The sequence below is a fragment of the Caretta caretta genome, chromosome 26 (genome assembly GCF_965140235.1).
Source record: "Caretta caretta isolate rCarCar2 chromosome 26, rCarCar1.hap1, whole genome shotgun sequence".
NCBI lineage: Eukaryota > Metazoa > Chordata > Testudines > Cheloniidae > Caretta > Caretta caretta.
This window is the reverse complement of record NC_134231.1, coordinates 5,669,266-5,696,165: the sequence shown is the minus strand read 5'-3', so window position 1 is coordinate 5,696,165 and position 26,900 is coordinate 5,669,266. Positions and strand designations below refer to the sequence as shown.

Sequence of the window (26,900 nt, the reverse complement as noted above, 5' to 3'; positions counted from 1 at the left end):
CTAGGTCCATCAGGGGAAACCTGATAAAAATAACCAAGGATGCGGCAGTAGAAAAATCTCCGTGGTTCTTTCTGACAAGCGCGGCTTGCTAGAGCTTAATGCTCTTCTGCAAGGCTGGGACTAGCTTCTGATGACAGCTAAATTGTGGGGCTTTATTCACTTCAATGGAAGCTGCAGGTACTCAGCACCTCTGGAAACCAGGCAAAGGTGGCTCAAGATTATGCATTTTAAGGCCCTTTAAGAGACTGCTGTGATCATCCAGTCTGGTCCCTGCATCAAGATGAGCCAGAAAATTCCACTCAGTCAAACTCAGTCAGTGCAGAGAAGCTAGTGCATCTCAGAAAGAGCCTTTTACAGCCTGACTCTGTGCTCACTTAGACGAGCGTAAGACAGAAGCAACCCCCTGAAGTCAGTGGAGTTGCTCCAGTGTAAGAAACAGCAGAACCAGAGCCCTGGTCTTGATGTAAGGATTCAATGCTATGGAAGATTTCCCCCACCCCTTGGCACTTCAAATCAATGACCTCTCCTGTAAATGCTCACCCAAGGTCATGGAGCAAGACACGGACAGAGCCAGGAATAGAAGTCAGGCCTCTCGCCAGTTCGAATCACAAAACCACTGTTCCTCTCTGGTAATAGAAGACCTCACCATGGCACTTTGCTCAGAACCATGCTGAGAAATGGGGTGAGAGTGACAGGGGGAAGGGGTGTTGGAAAACTGATAGGATTTGTTGATTAACGAATAGAGTTAATCAGGTTCTAGCTTCTCAAGAGGCAGTGTGGACTAGTGGCTATAGCACCAGATGTGGGAATAGAGAGATCTTGGCTTCTATTGCCAGCTCTGCCGCTGACCTGCAGGGCGACCTTGGGCAAGACTCTTCACTTTTCTGTACCTCAGTTTCCCCCTCTCTTATCCCCCCCCCCATATGATTTGGCTATTTGGGCTGGTAAAATTTTCAAAAGCACCTAAGTGACTTAACAGTGTCAATGGCTATTAGCCAAGATGGTCAGGGATGCAACCCCATACTTGGGGTGTCCCTAGCCTCTGATTGCCAGAAGCTGAGCGTGGACAACAGGGGACAGATCACTCGATAATTACCTGTTCTGTTCATTCCCTCTCAGGCACTTGCCATTGGCTACTGTCAGAAGATAGGATACTGGGCGAGATGGACCTTTCGTTTGACCCAGTACAGCCGTTCTTCTGTTCAGTCCCATTAACTTTCAAACAACACAGGCTCCTAAAGGCCTAAGTTACTTTTGAAAATGGGACGGAGGCTCCCAAGTCACTCAGGCACTTTTGAAAATTGTACCCTCAGCTCTTTGGCACAAGGATTGTCTCCTACTATCCCCCTGTGCAGCCTCTAGGACAACGGACTCTGGGGGTGGCACTGGAATACCACAATTCTAAGGCATTAAACAAATTCAAACATCTGTGCCTGTGTTAGGGTCTGTCTACACAGCAAAAGCGATGCAGGGGCCAGCCTATTGAGCCAGCTTGAATCCAGCTAGTGTGGGTACCAGTAGCAGCGAAGACAGCACAGTGCGGGCTTCAGCTCTGATAGTACGAGGCGAGCCTGGCGCAGATGTTGGGTACATACGCAACTTGCCAGCCCGCTCTGCTGACTTCATAGCGTTACCAATACTAGCTAGATTAAAGCTAGCTTGAATACGCTAGCCCGTGCACAGCTTGTTGTGTAGACAGCCCTTTAGAAATAGAGCCAAAGATTACTCTGCCTGAAATCACTGGGTAGGGAAAATCATTTGCCTTTTGCCACGTGCACAGTTTATTTAACTGTTTGTACTTTGCTCAACTTGGGAAGTGCAGCTCGATCGGCCTTCTGATGCTGCTGCATTTGGGTCTCCCGTACAGCAGAGCAACACTTACATCTCAAAAGAAACATACAGACAAGCCCCCAGAACATGCTGTGCTTGAAATAAAAAAAAACACCCCAGACATTAATTTTTATTCATTTCAGGTTTTTTTTTTAAAATCCCAAAGTCTAAATGTTTAGGCCTAAACCGACAGCAGTCGACTCTTTAAGGAAATATGGGAATCTATTATAAAAACCTAAAAGTGGTTTCTCTTTACCTGATAGGGAATCATAGACACTAGGCCAGGTCGCTCTCTGGCTAGTCAAACGGGGGTTCCTCATTTTATTTCTCCTCCAAAGTGGGAGTGTGGTTGGGAATTTGGTCTCTTGAAGCAAAAGGAAAGCCCCTGACTGAGGGAAGAAGGGAAGCCAAAACCCTACAATAAAATAAATAAAATAAAGAGGCTTGTGACAAGCTGAAAACAAGTGCTGGGACCTGGCCTCTGCAACTGTGGTGCTCAACTTTTCCATGCTGGAACGCCCACCTCTCAGTCCCAGAACCTTCTTCCCTCTGGGAAATAACCACCCAGGAGGGGAAAGATGGCCCAGTGGTTAGTGTGCTAAGTCAGTACTCTAAAGACCTAGGCACAATTCCCTGATCTTTCTCGGACTTTTCTGGGTGCCCTTAGGCAAGTCATTGTGAGCATGCCTATACAGCAGTCACAGGGTGCATTTTCCCCCTCCATCTAGATAATCCACCTCCCGAAACGGCAGCAACTAGATTGAGGGAAGAATTCTTTCACCGACTTAGCCACATCTATGCTGGGGGCTAGATCGGCTAAACTACAGAGCTCAGGGGGTGCAAATATTTTCATCCCCCTGAGTGACGTAGATGGGTCAATCTATATTTTAAGTATAGACCAGGTCTTAGTCTCTCTGTGTCTCAGTTCCCTCTCTGTACAAAGGAGATAATAGCACTGCCCTGCCTTCCAGGAGTGTTGCAAGGATAAATATATTACAGACCGTGAGGGGCTACAGTAATGGGGCCAGCTAAGTACCATAGACAGACAGACATCTACCTCCCCTCTGGGAAGCCAGGATGATCTCAACCCTTCTGCTGCTCTACAGGCTTCCAAGTCACTTGGATTTGTTGGCCCTGGGACTCTTGCATACAGTCTCCTGCATATCGGCTGTCTGTTTGCTAGATCCATCCATGCATACTGGAGAAAAAAGTCCTGTTAGTTCATCCCTATCCCAAGGCAGGATTCTTCCCTACAGTCCATTCGGCAGTCTTATTCCACTTGTCCACATGGGGAGACTGTCCTACAGTCTAAAAGATCGCACCAGTCAGAAGTTTTGAGCTTAGCCCGTGTAGCAGAATAAAAAAACCCAACCAGCTGCCACGATTGCTCCCACAGGAACTTGGCCGCCACGGTGGAGTTAGCACCTTTGATGCTGAGAACAGGGTCAGAAGAAGTCTCCAAAACCAGTTGCTGTCTGCTGCCCTCCCAGCAGGGATCGCTGCACAGAAGAGCAGGCAAAGCAATGGGTGTTGAATCTTGGGGGTCGTTACAGGGCAGTTGGGCACAGGGGTGCTCTAGAACAAAGGGAAATCCTGCCTGGGGTTACATCTATATACAAAAAATAACCCCCCCACACCTGACGCTTGCTCCTCGAGTTAATATTTCTTTGTGCCTAAGAGAATCGAAGTATAAAAATAGAGCATCTTTGTAAAATAAAATATGGGGAGTGGCAGGGTGCTGGGAGGGCACAGTCCTATGTACAGCCTGGGGCAATGGGTGTGTTTGGAGGGCAGGACACACGGCAACGTGCAGCATGGGACAGTGGTGGGCACAGGGCGTGCAAGTGACACACAGTCCTAGGTACAGAATGGGGCAGCAGAGTGGATCTGTGTGCGGGGAGGCAGACGGCACGGCCCTACATACAGCATGGGGCAGCAGCCTGGGTCTGTGGGCGGGGAGGGCAGACGGCCCGGCCCTCCGCACAGCAGGGGTCAGCAGCACTAGACAAAGCGCAGGGCCCTACGTGTGGGGCCGCGGGGTGCGGGTGCGCTTCGTCCGGCGCGTCGGGGAGGAGGACCCCACAAACTCAAACTGCTTCTGCCGCTCGGCGTTGTTGGGGAAGGGCAGCTGGCCGCGGTAGAGGCGCTTGATGAAGTGAGCCTCCCGCTGGTTCTGGCGGCTCTTGGTGGCTTTCCGAGGGCGGCCCTTGCGCGTGAAGGCCATGTACCAGCCCTCGTGGCGGGCATTCTGGAAGGCTGTGTAGTTGTTCTCCAGAACAATCTCAGTGAAGATGCAGTCTTTGCTCTTGCCATTGGGCTGGAGGGAAGGAAGGGGGAGAGAGTGGGTTAATCCAGCAGGGAAAGGGTTAAGTGTTGTTAGGATGGGTCTCATCCTGGGCCACTGGTGTTGCCATTGGACTTCGGAGGGAGCAGAATCAAGGCCTGGGAGGATCTAGTGCCAATGGAGGGTGCCGGGTTGCCAGACCTCATGGAAGCTGGGCAGGCTTCCCAGGCTCTTGCCAGGCAGGGAACCCCACCACTCAGGGGTAGGAAGGGAGTCCCGTCTCTCTGTCCCATTTAGTCCTTGGCTGCTGTTCTGGGGCTCCCAGCAAGGGAGCTGTATAATGCTAATCGGGGGGTGGGAACTGGATCAAGACTCGTCAGATTGATAGAATCATAGGGCTGGCAGGGACCTTGAGAGGTCATCCAGTCCAGCCCCCTCTCTGAGGCAGGACCAAGCAAACCTAGACCATCCCTCTGACCTGCTGTTAAAAGCCTCCAATGACAGGGATTCCACAACCTCCCTTGGTAGTTCCAGAGCTTAACTACCCTTGGGTTAGAAAGTTTTTCCTAATATCTAACCTAAATCTCCCCTGCTGCAGATTAAGCCCATTGCTTCTTGTCCCACCTTCCTTGGCTGTGACTCACTTTTCCAATGAGCTTCCCTCTCTTGCTCATGCAGATGTATTTCTCGCTCTCGGCTCCCTTGATGCGCACACGGCTCCCAAAGGTGTCCGTCTCCACAATCAGCTTTGCTGCAAGGATGAGAGAAAGAGAGAGAGGGAGAAAACCAAACCAAACCAAACTCCTTCCACCGATGCTAGAGTGAGTGCCGGCCAGTCTGCGTGTCCGGGGGTCAGTGTGCGCACTCAGGCCCATGCAGAGATCCAGAAGAGCATAGGGAGTGCATTAAAAACAAATGCCCAAACAGCACACACAGACTGTGCTACCAGCGGTTACATTATCTCGGCTCTGGGGGACAGACAACCCAGTGGTTAGGACACCTGGCTAGTACTTCCCTGCTATACCACAAACTCCCCAGGTGACCTTGGGCAAGATACACAGGGCACATCTACGCTTGGATGTAGGATTCCCAGCTCAAGAAGAGGGACCCAATCGTGCGTGCTAACAATAAAGTGTAGCTGCTAACTGCCCTGAGTATGCACTCCTCCCAAACAACAGGCATGTGGGCTGGGGTGGCTAGCTGCTCATGCTTCTGCTGTTACGCTCTGTTTTTAGCACGTTTGCTCCATCAGAGCTAGTGTGCATAGGTCTCCTCGAGCTGGAGATTAGTGTCGAAACGTAGGCACACCCTCACTCTCTGTGTGCCTCAGGTCCCCATTGTACCAGGGGGATAACAGCAGTGCCCAGCCTCAGAGGGGGGCGTGGGGACACATCTCATTGAATTGTCCCAGTACATGGTGCTTTCCGCCCTGCAGGTAACAGGACCATGATACAGAAATCGGAGTTAGACAGTAACCCAGCAGGAAAGCTGCCAGAGGGGATGGCTAGAGTGTCCAAGCCTCTGGTTTGTAGTTCTGTTCTTACGTCTCTAGCAATCCACTGCCCCTTTCATCTGAGAAGCAAAGGGAAGCACATACCTAGCACAGATAACTTGCCCACTTACCTCAAGGATCTATGAGGACAGGGCGAAAGCCAGGGCTGCTGCTTTGATCAAATCAGGAAATAAAGGAGGCATCTATTTACAAACAGCAGCACAGTCTAGTAGCTAAGATAGGTTTCAGAGAAGCAGCTGTGTTAGTCTGTATCCGCAGAGAGAACAGGAGGACTTGTGGCACCTTAGAGACTAACCAATTTATTTGAGCATAAGCTTTCCTGAGCTACAGCTCACTTCATCGGTTGCTGTAGCTCACGAAAGCTCATGCTCAAATAAATTGGTTAGTCTCTAAGGTGCCACAAGTCCTCCTTTTCTTGTAGCTAAGATATTGGCTTAGGAGTTGGGGACATAGGGTCAACTCCTGGCCCAAGTGCGTGTCTGCAGGCAAGTAACTTCTTTCTCTGTTTCCCCTCCCACCCATTGTGTGTTATAGTGAAAGCTGTTAGGGGCAAGGCCAGAAGTAATAGTAATTATATTACAATTAAGTAATTCTGCCTCTGTCCCGGGTAACAATGAACAAACCCTTCACGTGGGCAGGTGATGAAAAATGGCCACTGCCAGTATTCAGTGTCATCTAAACACACAGGAAATAAAAGGTTAAAGCTGCACAAAGCATGGGACTAGGCACAGTATTATTACCATTGCATACTGTGTGTGTTTTGCTGTGTTAGACTTTTGACCAGTCAGTCAAGGGTTAATTGTCTGAGCGTCCATTCCACATTCTTTAATTAGAACACCTGGGGTCTGATGTGTTCCTATTGACTCCAACCCTCTGTGAACAGACAGAAATACCTACATCGTTGCAACCAAGGATCTAGCCTGCACCTGTGTTTAATTAACTATAGCCTGCATCTGTGTTTGTTTAATTAATCTGGAGAAAGATCTAGAAAGTGCAAGGCAGGAGTACCTGGCAGCTGGTGAGTTGAGCTATTTTAATGTCTAAGCTGTTTAGAATAGCCTTTCTGTTTTTAATAGAAATTAAGTATTTTTATTAAGAAAATTCAGGGGCATCTTTGGGATTCTTTAACACGTGACAATTCCTAAAGCCTAATGCCAGAGCAATGGGGAATAGCAGATTCCAGTAGCAAAATAGCCTGTGAGCAAGTATAACTTACTGCAGGAGGGCTTCGGCTTCTGCAAAATATAATGCTGTTCTAGGTTGAAATTCAGCCCTGTGCAGAGGACCAGAATAATGCCTATGTACCACTTAGTAGCAGTATCACTGTTGTGCTTAGAAGCCCTAGTCATGGAGCAGGACCCCATTGTGCCAGGCGCGGTACAAGGACTAACTCTAGCAAGATGAGACTCTCAGCTTTCATTTAAAAAAAAAAAAGAATTCTAGCCCTCCTGGCTGTAGGGAAAAGCTTGAAAACATGACCTGTGTGTATCCTAAAGGCTCAGAAACCAGGTGGCAAATAACAAGAACCCCAAATTAACACCCCCCACCTCATGATTTTTAGAGGGCCCGAGAAACACCACCCTCCAAAATTTGGAATGCTTTTTAATTTTTGAACCCTTTGGGGGTGACTATTGACAAATGCTTGAGGGGTGGGCACCCTGCACTTAAGCCCTCGAAAAGGGGCTTAAGTTGGACTCGAGTGGTGCATAGTTTCTGGGTTAGGCCCTCTGCGGAGGAGTGAATTTCAGCCTGAGAAAACCTCAGACTATTGTCCCTAGCCATAAAAACTCAGTTGTGCTGCTTGCCTTTGCAGGTGCCTTTTTCTCTGGGTATCTGTGGCAGGGTTACAGTGATGTGAACTGTACACTTAGAGAGATGCAGTACAGTGCACATGGCCCAGTTACAGTGATAAAACAACTAGATCTCTCAGGTTTTGGGACCCGCTGGTTTTATATTCAGGCTCCTTGGCTTTCATCCCCCTTCCCAGGTAAAATCCACATGGTCAGAACAACCCATGTCCACAAATAAATTCAGACTGGAAATTAGCAGGTTTCTAATCAGAGGAGTGAGGTTCTGGACCAGCCCCCCAACAGGAGTAGTCAGGGCCAGGAACCTAACTGGGATGGAGCTTGGTACATTTATGAATCGGATTATACGATGGAATGGCATGTGATGACCCACAAAGTCCCTTCCTGTCCTATGCCCCTATGACCAATACACTATTTGTTCCAATTACTGATGGGCCCCTAACCCAAATCCCCCCTCCGAACACCCCTGCCCTTACGAGGGGTCAAAATCCCAATCTAAATGTTTGCGCCATTAGCCAGTCTCTGGTTACAATCCCTAAGGAAAAGCCTCTATCCACACTTGGATGAGTAACAGAATCTAATTCTAACGCAGTAAAACGTTATGCCCGCCTCCGACCACTAGACTGTCTGTTACAGCTGGTAAATCAAGCAAATTAGGAAAGCCATAGTTTTGCTTGGATGATGGGGAGTTATGAACTGGATCCTGCTCTCAGTTACATGGATGAAACTCCCTTGACTTAAGTGGGGTTGGCTCCAGGTATAAAGACCACAATCCAGCTCCCAGGGGAGCTAATGGGCCACTGGCTTTAACGGGAGTTGGACTGATTCCTAAGCAAGTGCAGAAACTGGCACATGGAGCGTAAGATCCATCTGAAGCTCACACCAAGGTTTCTTTGCAAATTCTCTTATCTGCTGCATTCAGGGTGTTTATGAGACCATTTCAATCAAATGGAACAATTAAGTTTTTAGCACCTCTCCTTGATTTGGCTGCAGCTGTCCTGCCACCAGCTTTTTGATCAAGCCTTATTGTCGTGCTTAACTGATCTTGAACAGTTCTTCAATAAACCGAAGAATTCCCCCCTCTGGGATAAGTTTTAATCATTATGCTTTGGAATGTTCTTTTTATCTGTTGGCTTTGGAAAAACCATCCTTTGAAAACCATTAATATCTCTATCAATCCTTAAAATAATTTAAAAAAACCCAAAACAAATGGACCTCCTCGGTACTTTTTGTAACACTGAATCTTTAAATCTTCATTTCATGTCCAGAACAAACTGTAACCATCCTATTTTGTATTCTAACAGACTATCAATATGGTCAGATTCCTGCTCACACTGAAGTGGAAGGGAGCAGGACCTAGGTGGATTTTAAATCCAGTTAAAGCTTTTCTCTTTGATTTAACCTGGTAGTTGAAGACAATGTATTAATCTTCCAGTTGCCTGCATGTGCATAACTGAAGTCTAAACAAGATCTCAGAGCCATGACTTTCAGATCAGATTTAGGTTTAACCCCCAAATAACCTGATCAGAATATAAATTGAACAAGAGTTGCATGTAACTTCTCCCGAGGAGAATCTGGGACTATTGTCCCTAAAGTAGTGCTGGATTGTTACCATAACAAGTCATTGTACGTTTGAAGCATCACAGTCTCTGGTGATAGTCAGGACTTTGCCTTTACAAGTTTACATTTCCCTTTGTGGAAATATCTCAACAATCCATGCATTTTGCTGGATTCTCACATGAGGGATGGAATCCTCAAGTCAAAGGGACTTTTGAATACAATGGGGTCAAGATTTCACCCAGAGATTCAGTCCCAAACATGCTAGGGATGGACTGGAGTGGCTTTAGCAAGCCTGTTTTGTGTATTAGACCAGAATACCTTTTAAAATGCTGGTCACAGGTTCCTGGATATTCTCAATTGCCAGGAAGTCGTCTTTCGGTTTCTAATACATACCAGTGTTCAGCTGGTTGCATTGCAAGTGAAGCTGTGGCTATGAAACTGGAAAGCCTCCTGGTCTCTGTCTCTTCCTTGGGGACATATACGAAAGCAACCCTTGTGACCCTTCTTAGCCCGTGCCAAGGATGCTAGTTATCTGTCTCAGTCAAGTGTCTCAAAGCGCTCCACAGGGACGGAGGCAGTGCCATTATCCCCGTTTTACAGACAGAGAAGCTGAGGCATGGAGCAGGGTTGTGGCACAGTGATTCACTGGCAATGGTGGGAACAAAACCTGGGAGTCATGACTTCGGCATCCCTGTTCTAGACACTAGGTCTCATTCCCTCCCCGAACTGGGAACAGTCCTAATGCCCAGCCCAACCCAACCTGCTCTAAACATTAAACCCCACTCCCTTCCTTAAGCTGGTAATAGAAGCCAGGTGTATAGACCCCATTGTGATAGCCCCAGATATGGGTCAAAGCCCTGCTGTCTAGGTGCCGCACAGAGACAGAACAAAGAGGTGGTCCCTACCCCAAGGAGCTCACAATCTAACCCAAGCAGTGTGACTCATCCCTGCGTTGGCACTGGCCTCTCTGACCAGGTTCCAGATGTAGAATCTCTGCAGGGCCGACAACCATTTCCAGATGTGGCTGATACAGCCACACGATAATCGCTTAGAATTAAAGTGCATTCCCTACCAGCCAGTCTCTTTCCATCACAGATGGCTGAGATCTGGCCATGTGCTCTGATGGGATGGGGGCATCTCCAACTTCTTACCGAATTTGTTGCCATCCTCTGCTGTGGCGGTGATCCTTTTGCCGTTCACCTGGACATGCTTGCCACTGGTCCGGCTGTAGAGCTGGTACTCCCTGATCTGCCTTCGGCTCAGCTGGTCTGTCATGGCGCCCTGGTCCCTCACGTACTGGTTAAAATTAGGAGACGGTTGATTCTCCCCCTTTGTTTACAAAGGGAAAAATAAAATCAATTTGTTTTGGACAGCCCCACAGACATGGCGAGGATATGGAGTCGGGAGCCATCACTGGGCCATCCTGGGCAGGAGAGCTCACGCAGGGTGGTGGGATGGGGCCTGGGACCCTGAGGAGTATGCCAAGGAGGTGGCTGGGATATAGTCAGGAACCAACAAAGGGACATCCTGGTCAGGAGACCACATAGATGACAGGGGATGGAGTTTGGTACTCTGGAGAGGAGGTCACATACATGATGAAATCTAGCTTGAAATTAGAGGCACCCCAGGCCGGAGTCCCCATGCAGTTTCATAGCATTCCATGCAAACTTGTGTATGCGTTTTAGATTCCAGGACAGCCTGAGGGGCAGAGATTGGATACAGAGCCTTTCACCTCTGGTTTGGCTCCATTCCAAATAGACAGTGACCCAAAGCCATTGCCGCCTAATGGCTGTTAGCTGACCTACGTGAGAGGAGTCTGAGTCCAGTGCCCATAACACCGGCCACCGCAGATGGAACTAGCTGGCAGGCTAAACAGAGGACTGAATGGGGCTTGGAAACCCAGCTCCCCGCAGATTAGTAGAGGTGCTAGATCAAGGGGTGAGAGGCTGCATGGGCGGGTGGATCAAGGGGTGAGAGGCTGCATGGGCGGGTGGATCAAGGGGTGAGAGGCTGGGTGTGTGTAAAAGCTTGCACTGCTGCTTTTCTGCGGTACACAGGTGGCTACCTTCTAAGAAGGGTTAATCTCGTGCTTTTCTCTAGCAACATACCTCCCTAACCAAGACCCACCCACATCTCCTGGAAACTCGGAGACCCGTCCTGTTGAGAAACAATTCCACTTGTTTCTCTTATTTCTTTGTTACTTGGGATCATTATGAGTCATGGGCTCCTGTGCCCTGTCACCCACAAAGTCCTACTCCTCCGGGACAGCGAAATTGATTGCTAAAGGGAAGATGGTTCTCTCTCTGTGTCTATAGAAATATATCCATCCATCCACTATAACCCTCCCTCTACTGGTTTGGCAGTCTCTCCATATGTTATATGTAATATTACTCTCTATCAGATATAAATTGCTTATCAAATATAACCTTCTATCTTCCATATATAACCATCATCCATTTATCCAGTATAATACTCTTATATAAACCTTCCATCTACCATAAATAACCATCATCCATATGTCCACTATAACACTCTATTTATTTATTTACTTGTATTATTGGAGCACATAGGAACCCTAGTCCTGGAGCAGGACCCCATTGTGCTAGGTGCTGTACAAACATTGAACAAAAAGACAATCCCTGCCCTAAAGAGCTTCCAATCTAAGTCTCTATCTATTCCGTGCCCATCGTCCTGGCATCCGGCCACCTTGTGAATGTGATTCTTCAAACCCAGGACTTGTTAGCGCAGCTCGGGAGAAAGTAGAACAGATGAAGTAGTACAGGTGTCTCCCTCCCTCCCCCCGCCTCTCATTGTCGTTAGTAACAACAGAACAAGAGCAAAATACAGACCATAGGAAAGAAGCCAAATTCTTCCCAAAGAATGAGTCCCCTGCGCCCCCATGACTGTGATCATAAAATAAAGGATTGGGTTGTCCTGTCCCTGCTGTATTGCCAGGGGCCCTGACAGCAAAGACGCGGGAGTAATGTGTATTCGAGGGTCTTCCTGGAAGATTATGCCCACGCAAACTGCAGGCGTATGTCACAGAGAACGCCAGCTACTTCCGCAACCTCACTGTGCTATCAGCACACACAGCCTGCTGCTGCATGTCTCACACATTTCTCTGGGTGCCTCAGGACCCTTGCTGGGAGCCAGGCTCATCCTCAGCATTGACAAATACTAGAAAACGGGGCTGCAAATCAGCGAATGGCAAGTCAGCGGTAGCGCTCAGAGTCTATGGCCAGCACTTCCGATCCACGCTGGCCAAACCTGCATCAGAGGGGCCCGCTGATGCCCTGGCACCATCACTGTTGCTGACAGGTGCCAACACTCACGCCAGACGCGAAGGGCAAACCAGAACTTCACTGCTGGCCTAGGCTCCGGATCCCCAGCCCAGCCCAACCCAGCGCCTCTCGGCGGCCCCCCCCCGGATCCCCAGCGCCTCTCGGCCGCCCCCCCGGATCCCCAAGCAGATGTTATATCAGAGTCTCAGAGAGCGAAGCACCAGTTCTCTTACTGCCCATTGTTTGAGCCACTGATGACCTAGGGTCTTAGAGTTTAAGGCCAGAAGAGACCACGAGATTATCTAGTTTGACGTCCTGTATATCACAGGCCACCAGCACCTGCACACTAAACCCAACAACTGAAACGCAACCCAAGTATGACAGCCCACAGGAGACTAGACTGTGATGTGCCACAGGCAGAGAACAGGAGGGACTGAGATGCACCAGTGTCTGAGGCAGGGAAATGGTTAAGTGAGAGAGACCAGATAACCCTGACAAGGGACCCGCATCCACATGCTGCGGAGGAAGGCAGACGCCCCTGCCCGAGGTCACTGCCAATCTTCCTTCCGGACCCCACATCTGGCGATCAGTGAGCATGTGAGTAAGAACCAGGCAGCCAAGCACCTGGGAGAGAGAATGCTCGGTGCCACCTCAGAGCCCTAGTCCTCCCTGCTCTCAGAGCCCTGGGACACTGGACAGAGCCCTAGTCCTCAGAGCCCTAGTCCTCCCTGTCCAGTGTCCCACCTCCAGCTGTGGCCATCCCTGATGCTACAGAGGAAGGAGATTAACATCCCTTCCTGACCCCTGAGGCAGCTGGCTGAAACCCTGAAGCATGAGCTTTTAGGACATAAGACATAAACCGTAAGTGAGCCCCAGGTCCCTGAGTCCTGCCCCCACCATGGTAAGCAATCCTGTCATACAATCGTGCACAAGAACCACCAGCTGGGAGGGACAGAAATACTAAAGAACATCAAGGCTTCAAAACCCAGGCTAACAACAAAACATACACCACCTTGAGCAAGCCAGGCTCTCCCTCATGTGTAGGGGGAGGGGGCTCTTTCTTGGCCAGCCCCTTCAAATCACAGTGTGGTAAAATAGCTAAACAGTAACCCCTTTCTCCCCCCCCCCTTCAGCTTCCACCCTTTGCTGCCAGCCATGAAACAGGCTGAGCGGAACTGAGAACTGAATGTGGTTCCTAATACACAGTGGCTCACCAGTAGCAAATGGGAGGTTACTCTTGGAAAGGTCGTTCTACTCTTTGACTCAGCTAAGGATGGGCCGAATCCTGCTCTGGTTCATGTAAATGAACTCAAGTGTTGAACCCGCAGTGAGGGCTCAGAGCTGGAAGCTCCATGTATGTGTGAGGAGCAACTAGACATTGTGTTACCGAATCAGCAACACAGTGCATCTTCTATAACCATAACACAGAGGGCATGACTACAACCACGTAGGGCTCTGAGACTTCATTTCACTGGGGTTTGGGAGAACGTTTCCCTTTGCTTTCAATCTGGGTGAAGTTCCCTGCCCCAAATTTTGCTTTCAGCGTCAGGACCACAAAGCTCGACATGAAACTTGGGTCCAAACCATTGGTCTGTTAAAATAACAGGAGGCTGGCTGCTTGTTTCAAACAGGATCAACTCAATGCCATACACCGGCCCAAGTTTGCTCCGAACCAGGCCTGAACTGCCTTGAAAGTTTCCTAAACTTTAGCAAACATGACAATAAACTAAATTTTTCTATCAATGCAGGAAACCAGAGAAGACTGATGTGTTTGTGGATCTACGTACAAACATTATGTGCTGCTCTGGCTACAATTCTCCTAACATGCATGTGTGTCAAAGCATATTGACCAAATTCCCCCCTCTCCTCCTCAAAGATACACTAAAAGGAGAGGGCCACATTCTGCTCCCCACTGGCCAGGAGCTACTATAGATTCTGATGTGAGAGCAGAATCTAGAGCTCAGCCTTTCAGACTTACACTGGCATAACTCCATTAACTTCAGTGGCATTACTTCTGATTTACACCAGTGTAACTGACAGCAGAATCAGCCTGGAGTGGTTCAGCGCACTGCAAGGCTGCTAAATAAAGTGTGTATTGTACCCAAGCAGGCTTTGTGACTTATGTTAATGCCCTAGCAGAAACACACGCTCCCCAACAGAAGAGTTATTGTATGGTAAATACCAGCTAATTACTACAGACATGCTGGTTGACTACAATGCTGATAATCCTCAATCCCTATGACGATACAGAGCTATCACGGAGCAGTTAAACTTCAATCAATGTCTTTAACTATGCATTTTATTGGTATGAGAAGGCTTCATTTAATCTCTATGCAAGTGGAGTAGGAAGCCCTGTTTTTTAAGAGCTAAGACTGAGATTTTTTCAAAGCTCCTTAAGAGATTTGGACATGCAATTCGGGTGGTCAAATTTTTTAAATTTAAACTTTTTTGGCCGGGGGGACAGATGGAGTGGGGGAGACAAGGAATAGCTTTTTGACCAAAATACAAATGTTTGTTAGTTTGGTCAAAATGACTGAGTTTTTCATTTTAAAACATGGAAACTGGAAAATATTCTTTTGTAAAAATATTCAGTTTTTGGTAAAAAATGTTTAGAATATCTTTTTTTTTCTTTTGTTTTTGGTTGCAGCATAAATAGAGTTTTCAAAACCTGAACTTCTTACCAATAGCAGAAAAAATTTACCAACGCTGCTCATCGAAAGCTGGAAAAATTCTTTTGTTGTTGTTGGAAAACACAAAATATTTCTGTGAGAAAATTAGGAAAAAAATGTTGAAAGACTTGGATTTTTGAAACAGCTGTCGTCCAAATCTCTTAGCCATCTTTAAAAATCTCAGCTAGAATGTAGATCTTTAGCTTGTGCGTGACACATAGGTAAATCCATCCTCAGCTGTGTAAAGTTTCTCCATTGCCTTCAGGGGAACACCAGTGATTTACCCCAGTTGACTTCAGTGGGGCCAGGATTTCACCCAGCTATTACCATAGCAGAACTGAGATCTTAAATGCCTATTGCTACCCTGTTCCCACTGAGCATTTTGCCATTGACTTCAGGTGAAGCAGGATCAGGCCCTGTCTATGGACCACTTTAATCTGCCCCATATTTCTCTGGGAATCTGAGTGCTGGTCAGAGATTATCTACAGCACCAACTTCAGCTCATCTGAACCTTCACGGAGCAGTAACATGGGCCACTGGATTGGCTCAGAACTTCTTGCTGTAAAAGGAAAGGCAGCAGTGGGGTTCTGGGTTGTGACCAGGTCTCCCACAGTACTACACATTATAATAAAAACTGGTAACTTAAACACAGATTGGATCTCCCTGTATTAATAGCTTCTGCACAGTAGGGTGTTTCATATACCTACTGGTGACATTATTACCAGATTTTTCAGACAGGCTCAGAACGCACCATCAGGCCCAGGCTTTCCAAAAAGCTCAGCATCCCTTCAGGCACCTAAATAGGTGGTTAGATTTTCCAGAGGACTCAGCATGTCTCGTGCTTAGCAGTTTTGCAAATCTGGCCATAAGTGGGAGCTATCCTCTATTATTTTATATTATGGTCACACTTTCTAGCAAGGTTCTAGTTATAAATAGTTAATAAAGGGTTAATAGATGCTTTAATAAATGGTTTTTTCAGAGTCCAACAGGATGACGGGTTGCTTGTAAGCCATGGTTATAACCATCTACAACATCTTCTACTGGTGTGCTTATAAACCTGAGCAGCCTACAGCACTGATACCTGGCACCATGCTCGTAACAGCTATTAATCATGTATTAATCCTTTAAGGGTCAATTCAGAAATTGTTTATAAAGTGTGACACTTATATTTATGGTGAGGCACTAAAGGCAGGACATTCACAATAGACTTGATTGTACAACGCTATCTCATACTTATGCACCGTTAGACACGCAGCCCCCCGATGATCAAGAGTGCTTGTGCGAGTGCTCACCAGCATGAACGAGGGTGGCCCGACGAGCCCTATGTAGGATGAGAGCAAGAGAGTCTAAGAAGTGACTAGTGATTTTGGGTGCCTCCATTTTTCGGTGCGCAACGTGAGACATTTTAAAGGGCCCTGATTTTCAGACGGTGGGTGCTCAGCACTGTCTGGTAATCAGGAGCCTTTAAGGTTTCCCAAGCAGGGCACCTCGAGTCACTTCTGAAGAGTTTGGTGTTGCACGTCCGTGATCAGGTGAATGGTCTAGTCCTGCCCAGGCTCTGAGCACTCACAGATACTGTCCGCTTCTATGGGGGTCCCAGGCACTCAGCACCTCGCAGGACCAGACACTTTGGCAAAGAGGGCAATTGTCTCCTTTTGACTCAGACTGGCTTCTGGAGCAGGGCTCTCTCCCCCCACCCCCTGCTCCCTGCCTCAATTCAGCTGGGTCTCAACTCAACTGAGCTCAATGGGAACCCTTCCTAGCCCTGCAGCTGTCTGTCCCCTCCATCAGGACTCATAGCATCATGCTGGACCTGTGAACCCTGACAATGGGGGACTTGTGCGTTCCTCTGGGGGAGGCATGAATGCAGGAGGAGCTGATAAGCCGGGTAGAAATCCCCTTTCCATGAGTTCCTGGAGCTGCTCCTTTTAGTTCATCCAAAAGCCTCTTGCCTTTTTTTTTTTTGGCTCTGCTTCATTCTCCCCTTGAGTGATCTTTCCCACCTTTTCCTTCAGCATTCAGCAGCCTCCGCTCATTTCAGATCACAGGGCAAAACCTCTCTCTCTCTCTTCTCCCCCCCCCCCACCTCCCTCACAAAAGAGGACAGAGAGGGTCTAGCAAAGATCACAGCAAACATTATCTATGTGGAATCTTCACAGGTCTTTAGTGTGGCCGCTGGGGGGGATCGACCCCTTGCTGCTGCCAAAGGAACTGTTGATCAGCCGTCCCAGAGACAGCTGCTCATCACACAGGAGCTCAAGCATGGCTCTGGCCTTTGCCAGCTTGCCCCCCCGCCTGCTGTACACCCTCAGTGGGAGCAAGGCAAGCAGTTCAAGGGAAAGCTCCGCACCACCTTTCACAGCACCATCAAATGAGTCCCCCGCCTCCAAGGGGGCAATAAAACCAGGCCCAACACCAGTGTGCTAATTTTCTGTTCCGTAACAGGCTGCATCTCTGAGCCTTTCTGTGTGTGCATGTGTTGGGGGGGTGGGGAAGGGTCTAGGGTCTCGCTTCTGGCAAGGCTTTGGGGTTGTTTCTGTCCCCATCAAAGGCACCTCCGTTCCCCTCTTGTTTTCAAAGGCATTTACCTTAAAAAGGTCCGGAGTGCATGTTATAAGGAATCCAAGGCTGGCCTGTTAAAACGGTTTTGAGTCTAGCTGAGAGGGTGCTGGTATGGAACAGTGCATTTTAATAGCCCTGGCTTTTATTGAGATCACAAAAAGGGACGCTGCATCTTTAAAAGGAATGGGGGTCGAGGGGTGTTAAACCCCAAGCCACAGCAAGCTGCTCTGACTTTGGATTTCAAACCAACGGGCCTGATTCTGCTCTCACTCATGCTGGTGTAAATCAGGAGTAACTCCACTGATGTGATTGGGACAGATCCCCAGCTGGTGTAAATTCGGATAGCTCCACTGAAGTCAGTGCTGATTTACACCAGCTGCAGATCTGGCCTGATGGAGTCACACTGGTATAAAACTGGTGTGAGAGGAGACTCAGGTCCCAAAATCTCAACTTGGTATATTTCTGGAATCGAGCATTTCCCCTCAATGAGCAGTAGTCTAACAAAATATACTGGGTTGCTATACAGCACAATGTTCCCGTTCTCTAGGGGCGAAGGCCCAATCCTGTGAGCAGTTACACACAGGAGCAGTCCCGCTGACCTTAATTGTCTAATACACCTACTCCTAGATAGACACAATTTCATTTTTGAAACAATTAAAATAATTAGTGTTACCTCCATGATTATCCAGTCCTACAATTGGTCCTGAACCTTCAAACATGCACATACAGAAGTAATTTTACTCACATGAGTAGTGCCATTGAGTAAGATACTGAGTTACTCCTGAGCGATGCTGGTCTGAGATTAAAATCTACCCCTAGGTTTACTCATACGAGTAAAGTTACCCATGTGCATAGGTATTTGCAGGAGAGAGCTCCTTAACTTTTAAAACTGTGCTATGTTTAATAACTTTAATAATAATAATCAGTATTGTCAGCATTAGCAAAACAGAATGCACAGGTAACATTTTGATTTCGGTTAAGAGTACATTAGCCAATTTATTTTCAAGCACCAAACACAAACCAATACATGCCACCTTTAGGATTAAAGCAACGCACCACAGGGAAATAAAAGCAATTACTCTAGTTTCCAAAAGAGCTTTGGGCACTTTGGGTTTGAATGCTATTGCAGCCCTGTGTCTTTAAACACTTTGGTTTTGTTGCAAAGAAAGAACTCCACAAGTAAATCTAAAAAAACGTACCCTGACTTTTTGCATTTTGAGGGGGGGTTGGTTAGTAAAACAGACAGTGTGTTGCATACGTACCTGGGTTTGACAGGAGAGCATTAAGAGCTGGAAACATCTGTATTTGGAAACAAAAAAGAGAGAAAGAAAAAAATACACAGGATTTTGTTTGGGGGTTATTCTGTCTACTACTAATACACTATTGATTAAACCTTGTTGCAAATAATTGGAACAAAACTAGCTGGGAGGAAAGAAAAAAAGCGCTTACATGGAAAGGTTTTGGAGGCTGACGTACTGCTGCATGTCGCTTGCCAAAAGGGAAAAAAAGAGATAAATACATAAAATGAACTAAATCAGCTCTGAGCTGAGCGCTCTCAAAATCTCCCAAAGCTGCAAAGATCTCTTAAAGCTGGCACATTCCTGGGGGTGAAGCTAAGGAGCGGTGTCCCCTCCTTTTTAGTCTAAACCCCCCAGTAACAGCAGGAAAGGAGGTGTCAGAAAAAAACACCCCCCCTTCTTGCACCTTTAAGACCACATGCGATCATAAAGTGCCCGGAACAAAAATTGATACAGTGCATGGAGATGGCTGGAGCAAAGCATCCGTCGTCTTCTTTCCTTTCTTTTTTAATCTTTACCAGGATCCTGGCTGTGCTTGAAGAACCTTCACAGCATCCAAGTTTGTTTCATCCATTTCCCCTTTCCTCCCCACCCCACCCTTCCCCAAAATAGAAACTTGCTGCTTTCCTCAGTTTAATCAGTGGGTTGCATCCCTCCTGCAGCCTGGTAGCTGCTTCCTCCTACATGGGAAGGTGGCTCAGGGCAAGGCGCTCCCATCTGGGGAGGAGAAGACACTTGAGAGGCTCAGGCTCCAGTAAATTCCAAGCTTGGATCCAACAGAGAGATTACATGAGGGAGCAGGGACTTGCTTGCAGGCTATTGCTAGCCCCTTCACAAGTGTCAGCCCTGAAAGCTTGGAAGAGTCTCTGCAGACAGGGGCAGAACCTTCCCTTCTGGCTTCCCTGCAAGTCATTCAGCAGCTGGAGAAGGAAGGAGGAACCTTACCTAGCAGGAGCCTGTGAGGGAGGAGAAAGGGGGTGGGGAGGCAGCTTGGCAGAGTGGCTTGTTGTGTCCCCCAGTTGGAGAAACCAACCTGAATTAACAGAAGTGGCGAGAGGGTGATTGACTCATCCAATCCCCCACTCCCAGCTGCACACACCTGGCATAGGAGGGGTATGCGCCTGTGGCAGGGGCTACCTGTGCTTTTAACTTACAGTGTGGGGGCATCTGCACAGGAAAGCCACAAGTGCTGGAGTTCAGCACCTCAGCTGGGGCGCGGCATGTGAGAGCTGGGGGCAAGGGGGGCTTTTTGGCCAGCATCATACAACAGCATCAGGTGGCTGGTGACTTATGTCTTGTGGGGGAAAGAACGCAGTTACTCCCCTCCTAGCCTGCATGTAGTGATGCCCCAGGAGGTTTGGGCCTCCCCTTGCTCAGATGAATGGCTAGAAACCCACTGCAGAGGGGGTCGCAGCTTCCCTGGTGGGGGTGATGGGCTAGCTTGCAGCTCTATCTAGTGGCCCAACATGCTCCCAACTACCGGTGACCTTGGGAACTCACCCAAAGAAGAGCCCTGGTACCTCTCAGTAGAAGTCAGGCTAAAACCTACACGGGGAGGAGGCTGACAGCAGACGGATGTGGGCCAATAGCCAATACTTTGTTTATCTGTGTCCGGAGCAGCGTTCTCCAGAGGCAATGGGGTTTGATACAGTGTGTCCATTTGGTATCACTGCCCCAGTCCAACTCGGTGGCCGCCTGCCATTTATTTTGAGAATCAAGCAACTGTGTTTGCCTGGCAAGGGAAAGGTGTACTCCCTTCTCTCCACACTCCCTCCCTGGGAGTCCTTGCTGCCCCCGCTCAGCCCCCGGCCAAAGACACTCTCCGCTCCCCTGGAAAGTGGAAGCGGGGGGTGGAGGCACTGAGCTGTTATTGCATGGCTGGTGTAAGTGGCGCATTCTGGAAGCAGAGATCATAGCGGAAGGGGGGACAATCTGGGAAACCAAGCCAGCGCCTGCCCAGGCCCTCTGCCACTCGAATTCGGTTGTCTCTCTCTAAATGCTCTCTGCCCTCGCTACTGAGCCCAGGTGCTGGTCTGGGGTTTTGCACACTTGGGCAGTGCTGAAAGGGGCCCAGGAGGGAGCTCAGAGCTACAAAAGCTCCCATAAAAGGAGCTCAAATCCAGGACTGAGACTGGAACTGAAACACCCCTTTAGACTAAGCCACCTCCAGCTCTGAATGTCCTCAGGGAGGAGCAGCTGCACCCCATTCAACTCAGAACTCGGTCTCTACAGTGAACCCCCAATCACACTCAGTGCCCCCAGTTCAGCTACACATCAACCACATGCACTGGCCTGCAGGGTTATTTCCAGTGGTTGGCACTCAGTTCTGGGAGTCATGGCTCCTTGGTTCTATGACCATTTCCAGAAGGGAGTGTCTTTAACAGCAGATCACGAGACTGGGACCCAGGGCTCCTGGGTTCATAGCTAGCTCCAGGACGGAGTGTGTGTAGTGGTAAGAGCAGGGGGTTGCAAGTCAGAACTCTTCTGAGGGCCATGCCTAGCTGCTCTGCAATTGACTCCCTGCAAGACCTCAGGCAAGGCCCTTCATCTCCCTGTGCTTTGGTACTCTTAAATGGGGATACGATACGGACCTACCACACAGGAGGACTATGAGACTTCCTTGGGTAATATTTGGTGACTGCTTTTGTATCCTTGGTCAGAAGCCGCTGTATTCATTGTAGCCACTGTGTGAGAAATGTATCTCTAAAGCAAACCTGGGCCTTTCTAACTATGGGTTGCTTTAGAGCCAGATATCTCAGTCACCCTTTCTAATATTATTACAATTACAGGAGGGTTACACTGCAACTTAACCTTCCAGTTATGTGACTTCATGATAATTGCACACTGAAAGGCAATCTTCATGGCTGAGTTACTTATTATTACTCCTCTAATTCATATATACTATCAGAATCCATGTACATTAATTATGCACTGTTGTCATTCCCAGTCATGTAATGAACTTTCTAGCTACATGAATTAAGAATCAAAAAGCATAACCACCCTGTGACTGCACTATAATTATATTGCCGTTGGAGTGTCCTGATTATAAAGTGTGATTGGCTTCCCTAGCACCCTAACTTTTGTCCTTTATGACCAAATATACCCCTTCCGGAGCACTGGTAGCGACAGGCCACCCTGAACCGGAGCAATGGTCCGCCTAGGCTTGGTAAGCACTCCACACACAGTCAGCCTTGTCAGGAAAGAAACCGCAACACTTTTTAATCAATTGCATGAGCGCTCAGCTCATTTGGAGTCTGCTTGGGCCTCTGGAAACATCAGATGCTTAACGCAATGCGTTAGCATAGTCACTTCCATGCTGGCATGACACCCGCTCATGGGCACAGCCAGTCCCGTACTAACAGCTCCACACCTTCCCTTTCAGTTTCCCGCAGTGACCAATAACAGATACTTCAGAGGAAGGCATAAAATACCCCCCAGGATGCTGTGTGACCATGTGGCCTAATGGATCTGGTATCTGACTTCACATCAGAAGACTAAGGGCTTGCATCTCTTCATGGTCCATTTGCTTCAGCGCTTGGCTACGAAGGTGATAAGTGCCTTATAAATACCTCTGACAGTTATCTAGATAATGCCCCTTATTACGTCTCAAAGTGCTGCATAGTGTTACTGTGCACTGTTAAACGGCTGCTGCCTTTCGCCCCAGAGGTGGCTCCGTTTCACTGGTGGACCTGCCCTCGGTTTACTAAGTGCTTTGGCATGAAAGTTGCTACAGAAACGACTGTATTATTGTGTACTTCAAAGGTGACTTACCCTATCCCAGAAATAGGTGCTCATGCAAAGCAGTCAGCCGCTGATGCGGGGGGCTGGTGGCCAAAGAAGGAGATTGGGTTCTGTGCGACTTGGGTGACTCTCACTGTTCCCCATGCTCCCTTTCTGGCCTCCCGCAGCTTGTCCATTCTGCTGAATCAGATCACGTCTGAACAGGACTGAGAAGAGCTTGCTGAGCGCAGTCCAGGACAAATCACGTTGTCTCATGTCACCTAACTCCATTCTTCCTAAGCACCAGGACATTTTGTGTGTAGACAAGCCTCTATTGCTCATCACTTGTATTGCTTCTAATGGGGTCTCAGGTCTTTGGGCCATGGACCTTTCCTTCCTGTATGCTGCTACAGCCCTGAGCACAATGGGCCCTGATCAGGGCTTTTTGGCATTGCTGTCATATAGGTAATAATTAGTCACTTTCACACTCTATCTTAGTTTCCCCATGTGCAAAATGGAGGTGATGATACTTCACTCCTTATAAGAACCCCTATAGAAGATACTAATGTAGGCCTTCTCGACAGCACAGCCCCACTTCCTAACCCCTAGTGTAGATAGGCAACGCTGCCCTAAGCCCCGATCTGAACCCACGCAGCTTTTCCTGGTTTCAAGCAGGGATAAACAGCGCAGTTGCAAATAATAATACCTAGCTCTTTTCATTAGTAGATCTCAAGCACTTTACAAAGAAGGTCAGTATCATTAGCCTCATTTTACAGGTGGGGAAACTGAGGCACAAAGAGGGGGAAAGTGACCTGCTCAAGAACCCAGGTCTCCCGAGTGCTAATGCAGTGCACTATCCACTAGGTAACACTGCCTCCCCAGGTTTCCCTTACTCCCCTAGGGGTTTATATTAGGGCAGTCATGTGGGTACCTGAACATCAGTGTCTGAAACCTGCAGTGCAGAACAGGCCATATAATGGTTCCCTGGGTGGAAAGGGCTAGTGAGCGGCATAGGATTTTCTTGGGTTCTTTTTGCCCCCCTCCCCACCTCCCATGATGGAGGAGCCCAGCGGAGCAGGGCTGGGAGCATGGAGACCCCCTCCCCCTTTTGAAGTTTTAGTATTGGGGGGAAGATGTGATTTGGTGCTAACGATGCAAATTAAGCTTTCTCACTTCCCCCATACAGGAAGTTCCCCCAAACCACAAAATGCAGCTTCAAATAAACAAAAGTGTTGACCTTCCCTCTGGTTTGTGTGTGTAATGGGGGAGCGCCAGCTCCCATGGCTTCCTCTTTCCCTAGGCTTCTCCTATGGGAATGCTTTGTCTCATGCGATGATTACACTGGGAAGAGGTGCTAATATCACCTAGGGAACTGGCTGGCAGCAGCTTATCGGGGATCAACTTCTCCACGCCCCCGCCCCAACCCTCCCTGATGTGCACATCAGTTGCATGGGATGGACTAGGACGAGGAAGGGAAAAAATGGCCCATATAGGGACCCTGGGGAAAGGGCAAAGTGGTAGATATAGCTGTGTCTCTCCCTCGCTCCCCGGGGGAAAACGTCATCTGGAAATCCAGGGAAGGAGGAATGGATGCTGAGGTAAGAGCAGGGGGCTGGGAGACAGAACTCCTGGACTCTGTTCATGTCTTTAGGAGGGAGTATTGTCTAGTGCTTACAGCAGGGGACTGGTACACAGGCTTTCTGGCTCTGCCACTGACTCTCTGTGGACCCTTGGGCAAGTCCCTTCCATGCTCTGTGCCTCAGTTTCCCCATCTGTAAAATGGGGATGCTGATCCTGACCTAGCACTCGAGGGGTCATTTCAATAGTATTTGCAAAGTGCGTTGAGATGCTCAGATGGAGGGAGCCATAAAGGCACAAAGGATTTTATCATCACTTTTATCACTGGAATGCGCTTCAGAGTTTCAGAACCTTTAACCTCCAGCTGGACAGTGCTGGGGCACAAGTAACAGCCACAAAGCAGTTGCCTCCCACCTACTGTTACCCAGAACCATGGCTTTCAGGATTCACATGAGCGGGTCGGAACATCTCCCCAAGGACCTCCCACAACTGACACTTTGGATCCTGGTTTGAATGGCGGATGAGATCCATGATCTCCTGTTGAACATACGTTTGCACACGTGACGGGATGTACGCAATACAGTTGTACGCACACTGGTGCCTTTCCCTGCAAAAGGATGGAATGCACTTGATTTCCTGCTGCCTCTTCCTTCAAAAGTCTGACCCTTTTTGCACAGTTTCCCTTCTAGTAACCCCAGAGCCAGTGTCCCTTCTGGGCGGAAGGGGCCAGTAACTCTAGACATCCCCACTGGCTGAGTCACACATGTGGGAGCATGGCAGAGCCTGGAGGCAAACTGAGGGGCCCATTTGACCACCAACGTACTCCTCATGCAGCATTGATTTAAAGGGGCTGCTGGCAGGGTCCAGGGCTAAATGTCCCCACAGCTTCCCCCATCTCTGAGCTCCCGGCTTGAGCAGTTGCACTGCAGAGAGGGCAGTGGGTCTCTCTGGAGGAAAGAAGCAGTGAGAGGCTGTAGTGGGATGATTGGAAGCCCAGGGAACCTGGCTCGGGTGCATTCGGGTGCCGAAGAGCCTTTAAGGTCAGGAGCTCCGGAGACTCTGAAGGTTAAGTTGGAAATGGCTCTTAGCCTGCCTCTGCCTCCATGCAGACACCCGCCACATGCCAAGCTCAGCACATAACCATAATTATTATTGCTGAATACTGTCATGACAATACTAATGGGCTCTTCCACCTGAGAATCGCAGCATCAATCAAGGAGGAAAGGGTGATACCCCTCCCCATTCTATGAGGGGGGAACCCAAGACATCAAAAGCCCATGTAGATTCTTACACAAAGCCCATCCCCATGGTATCTGGGCACTTAAGGTCATTCAGCAGATAGCTGGCACCAGCTGAGGTCAGTAAGAAATGCCTGCCCAGGGTGCCATGCATGGAGCACAGTTTGGCATCGGATGGGGGTGTTATGCTCTCCTTTGTAGTATCCAGCATTGGCCGCTGTCAGAGAAGGGATGGTGGAGTAGATGGACCCTTGGTCAGTGGAGATTCTGGGCTCGATGGGCCAGGAATCTGATTTGGCATGACAGGAAGGGGGCTACACTGGCCTAGATGGGCTCACTGCTCTGATCCCACATACACGTGCCCCTTGCCTGCCCCTGCAGCGTTACCGTTCAGTCAGCAAGCCCATCTGGGTACTTGGGTCTTTCCAACACAGCACAAATAGCTGTCTGTAGGAGCTGGAGCCCCCTGCAAGGGCCAGGATGAAGCTGAGGCCCCTCGGACCATTGTTGATGGCTGTGCCGAGACGACACCGGAGCCCCCGAGGATTGGAAACCTGTCCTCACTCGCCTCCAGGGCTCTGTTTGCCTTCAATCAAGAACAGCCGGCATCAAAGCATCCCCAATGAAAACAGATGTCAACAGCTCCTGGCTGATGAGCAGGGAGGGGGAAGGGGCTCTCCCCAGTCCACTATCCCCGGCCCCCCCACACCTTAGCCTGGTAGCTTCTTGCACAGAAACAATGTGTTTGTATAGCTGATGATTGTAAACAAAGTCCCTGGCACCATCAGGTGGTCCTGTCATCATCACTACTGGCTTCCAGGGGTCCTCCAGGGAAGGCATGGGGCAGAGAGGGGAAAGCAGCCAGCTGGGGAACCAGCCCTCCAGCCAGGAGGGGAGCAGAGGTGACGGCAGGATTGTGGATGCTGATGAGAAGGGCCCTTCGCATGCCTGTGGATGGAGCTTTCAAGCCAAGGAGCAAGGGTGGATCGCAGGAGGGCTCATCCAGGGAGGGGTGTGGCAGGAGTCCCTGTTTATCCTCTCCCCCCCTCTCAGACAACAATTGCTGATGCATGAGATCCGGAGATATATAGAGAGAAACCAAGGAAAAATAGGAAATGAGTGAGAAAGAGAGAAAGAGTCCCAGGGCAGGAGGGACAGATGGACATAGCAAAGGGATGGAGGAAGGGCCAACGTACGAGTACTATCAGCTTCTGTCCTCACCATTTGTTTCCACGTCCAGTGTTTGCTGATGTGTCCTTGAGGCTTGTGTGTCCATCTGTCTGGACGATGCAGGATGCTCAGATGATGCTCAGACATGCCGGCCTCCACAGGGACATTGTCCCCCAGCCGTGTTGCCGCTGCCCTGAGCTCACGGCTTGCCCTGTCCCCACTCTCAGTGGGACTCCCCATCGTGCCAGGAAGAGATGCTGGAGATGGCCAAACCATTTAGCATGACAGCCAGAGTCCTCACAGGCAGTGAAATGTACTCCCCTTTGCACTCCCTTCCAGTTCCCCTCCCCTGCCCTGCCTGGCCCCTCATTCTTCCCCTTGTCTGTCTG

The 26,900-nt window shown here is 49.0% G+C and overlaps 1 protein-coding gene across 7 annotated transcripts; it reads right to left on the bottom strand.

Annotated features, from left to right (window-relative positions):
* Positions 1–1,757: 1,757 nt before the first annotated feature.
* Positions 1,758–26,900, bottom strand: FGF17 (fibroblast growth factor 17). 7 transcript variants are annotated; one of them, XM_075123444.1, is made up of 5 exons: positions 26,563–26,651; positions 18,770–18,806; positions 10,147–10,324; positions 4,759–4,865; positions 1,758–4,147 (listed from the first exon to the last, which is right to left on the bottom strand). In XM_075123444.1, the coding sequence occupies exons 2-5, from the start codon at positions 18,788–18,790 to the stop codon at positions 3,851–3,853; spliced, it is 603 nt and encodes a 200-aa protein (XP_074979545.1). In that variant the 5' UTR covers positions 18,791–18,806; positions 26,563–26,651; the 3' UTR covers positions 1,758–3,850. The 7 variants fall into 7 exon arrangements, with proteins under 7 accessions (XP_074979545.1, XP_074979547.1, XP_074979546.1 ...); XM_075123446.1 differs by having other exon boundaries at positions 10,147–10,291; XM_075123445.1 differs by lacking the exon at positions 26,563–26,651 and adding an exon at positions 22,577–23,520.

What these genes read in the sequence shown, in the direction of transcription:
- FGF17 (XM_075123443.1), bottom strand. Translation starts at nt 26,787, where the DNA reads ATGGTTTGGCCATCTCCAGCATCTCTTCCTGGCACGATGGGGAGTCCC. An exon ending in AGAGGATGGCAACAAATTCG is followed by an intron (nt 4,866 to 10,146) that starts GTAAGAAGTTGG and finishes TCATCCTTGCAG; the next exon opens with CAAAGCTGATTGTGGAGACG. An exon ending in GAGGGAAGCTCATTGGAAAA is followed by an intron (nt 4,148 to 4,758) that starts GTGAGTCACAGC and finishes CCTTCCCTCCAG; the next exon opens with CCCAATGGCAAGAGCAAAGA.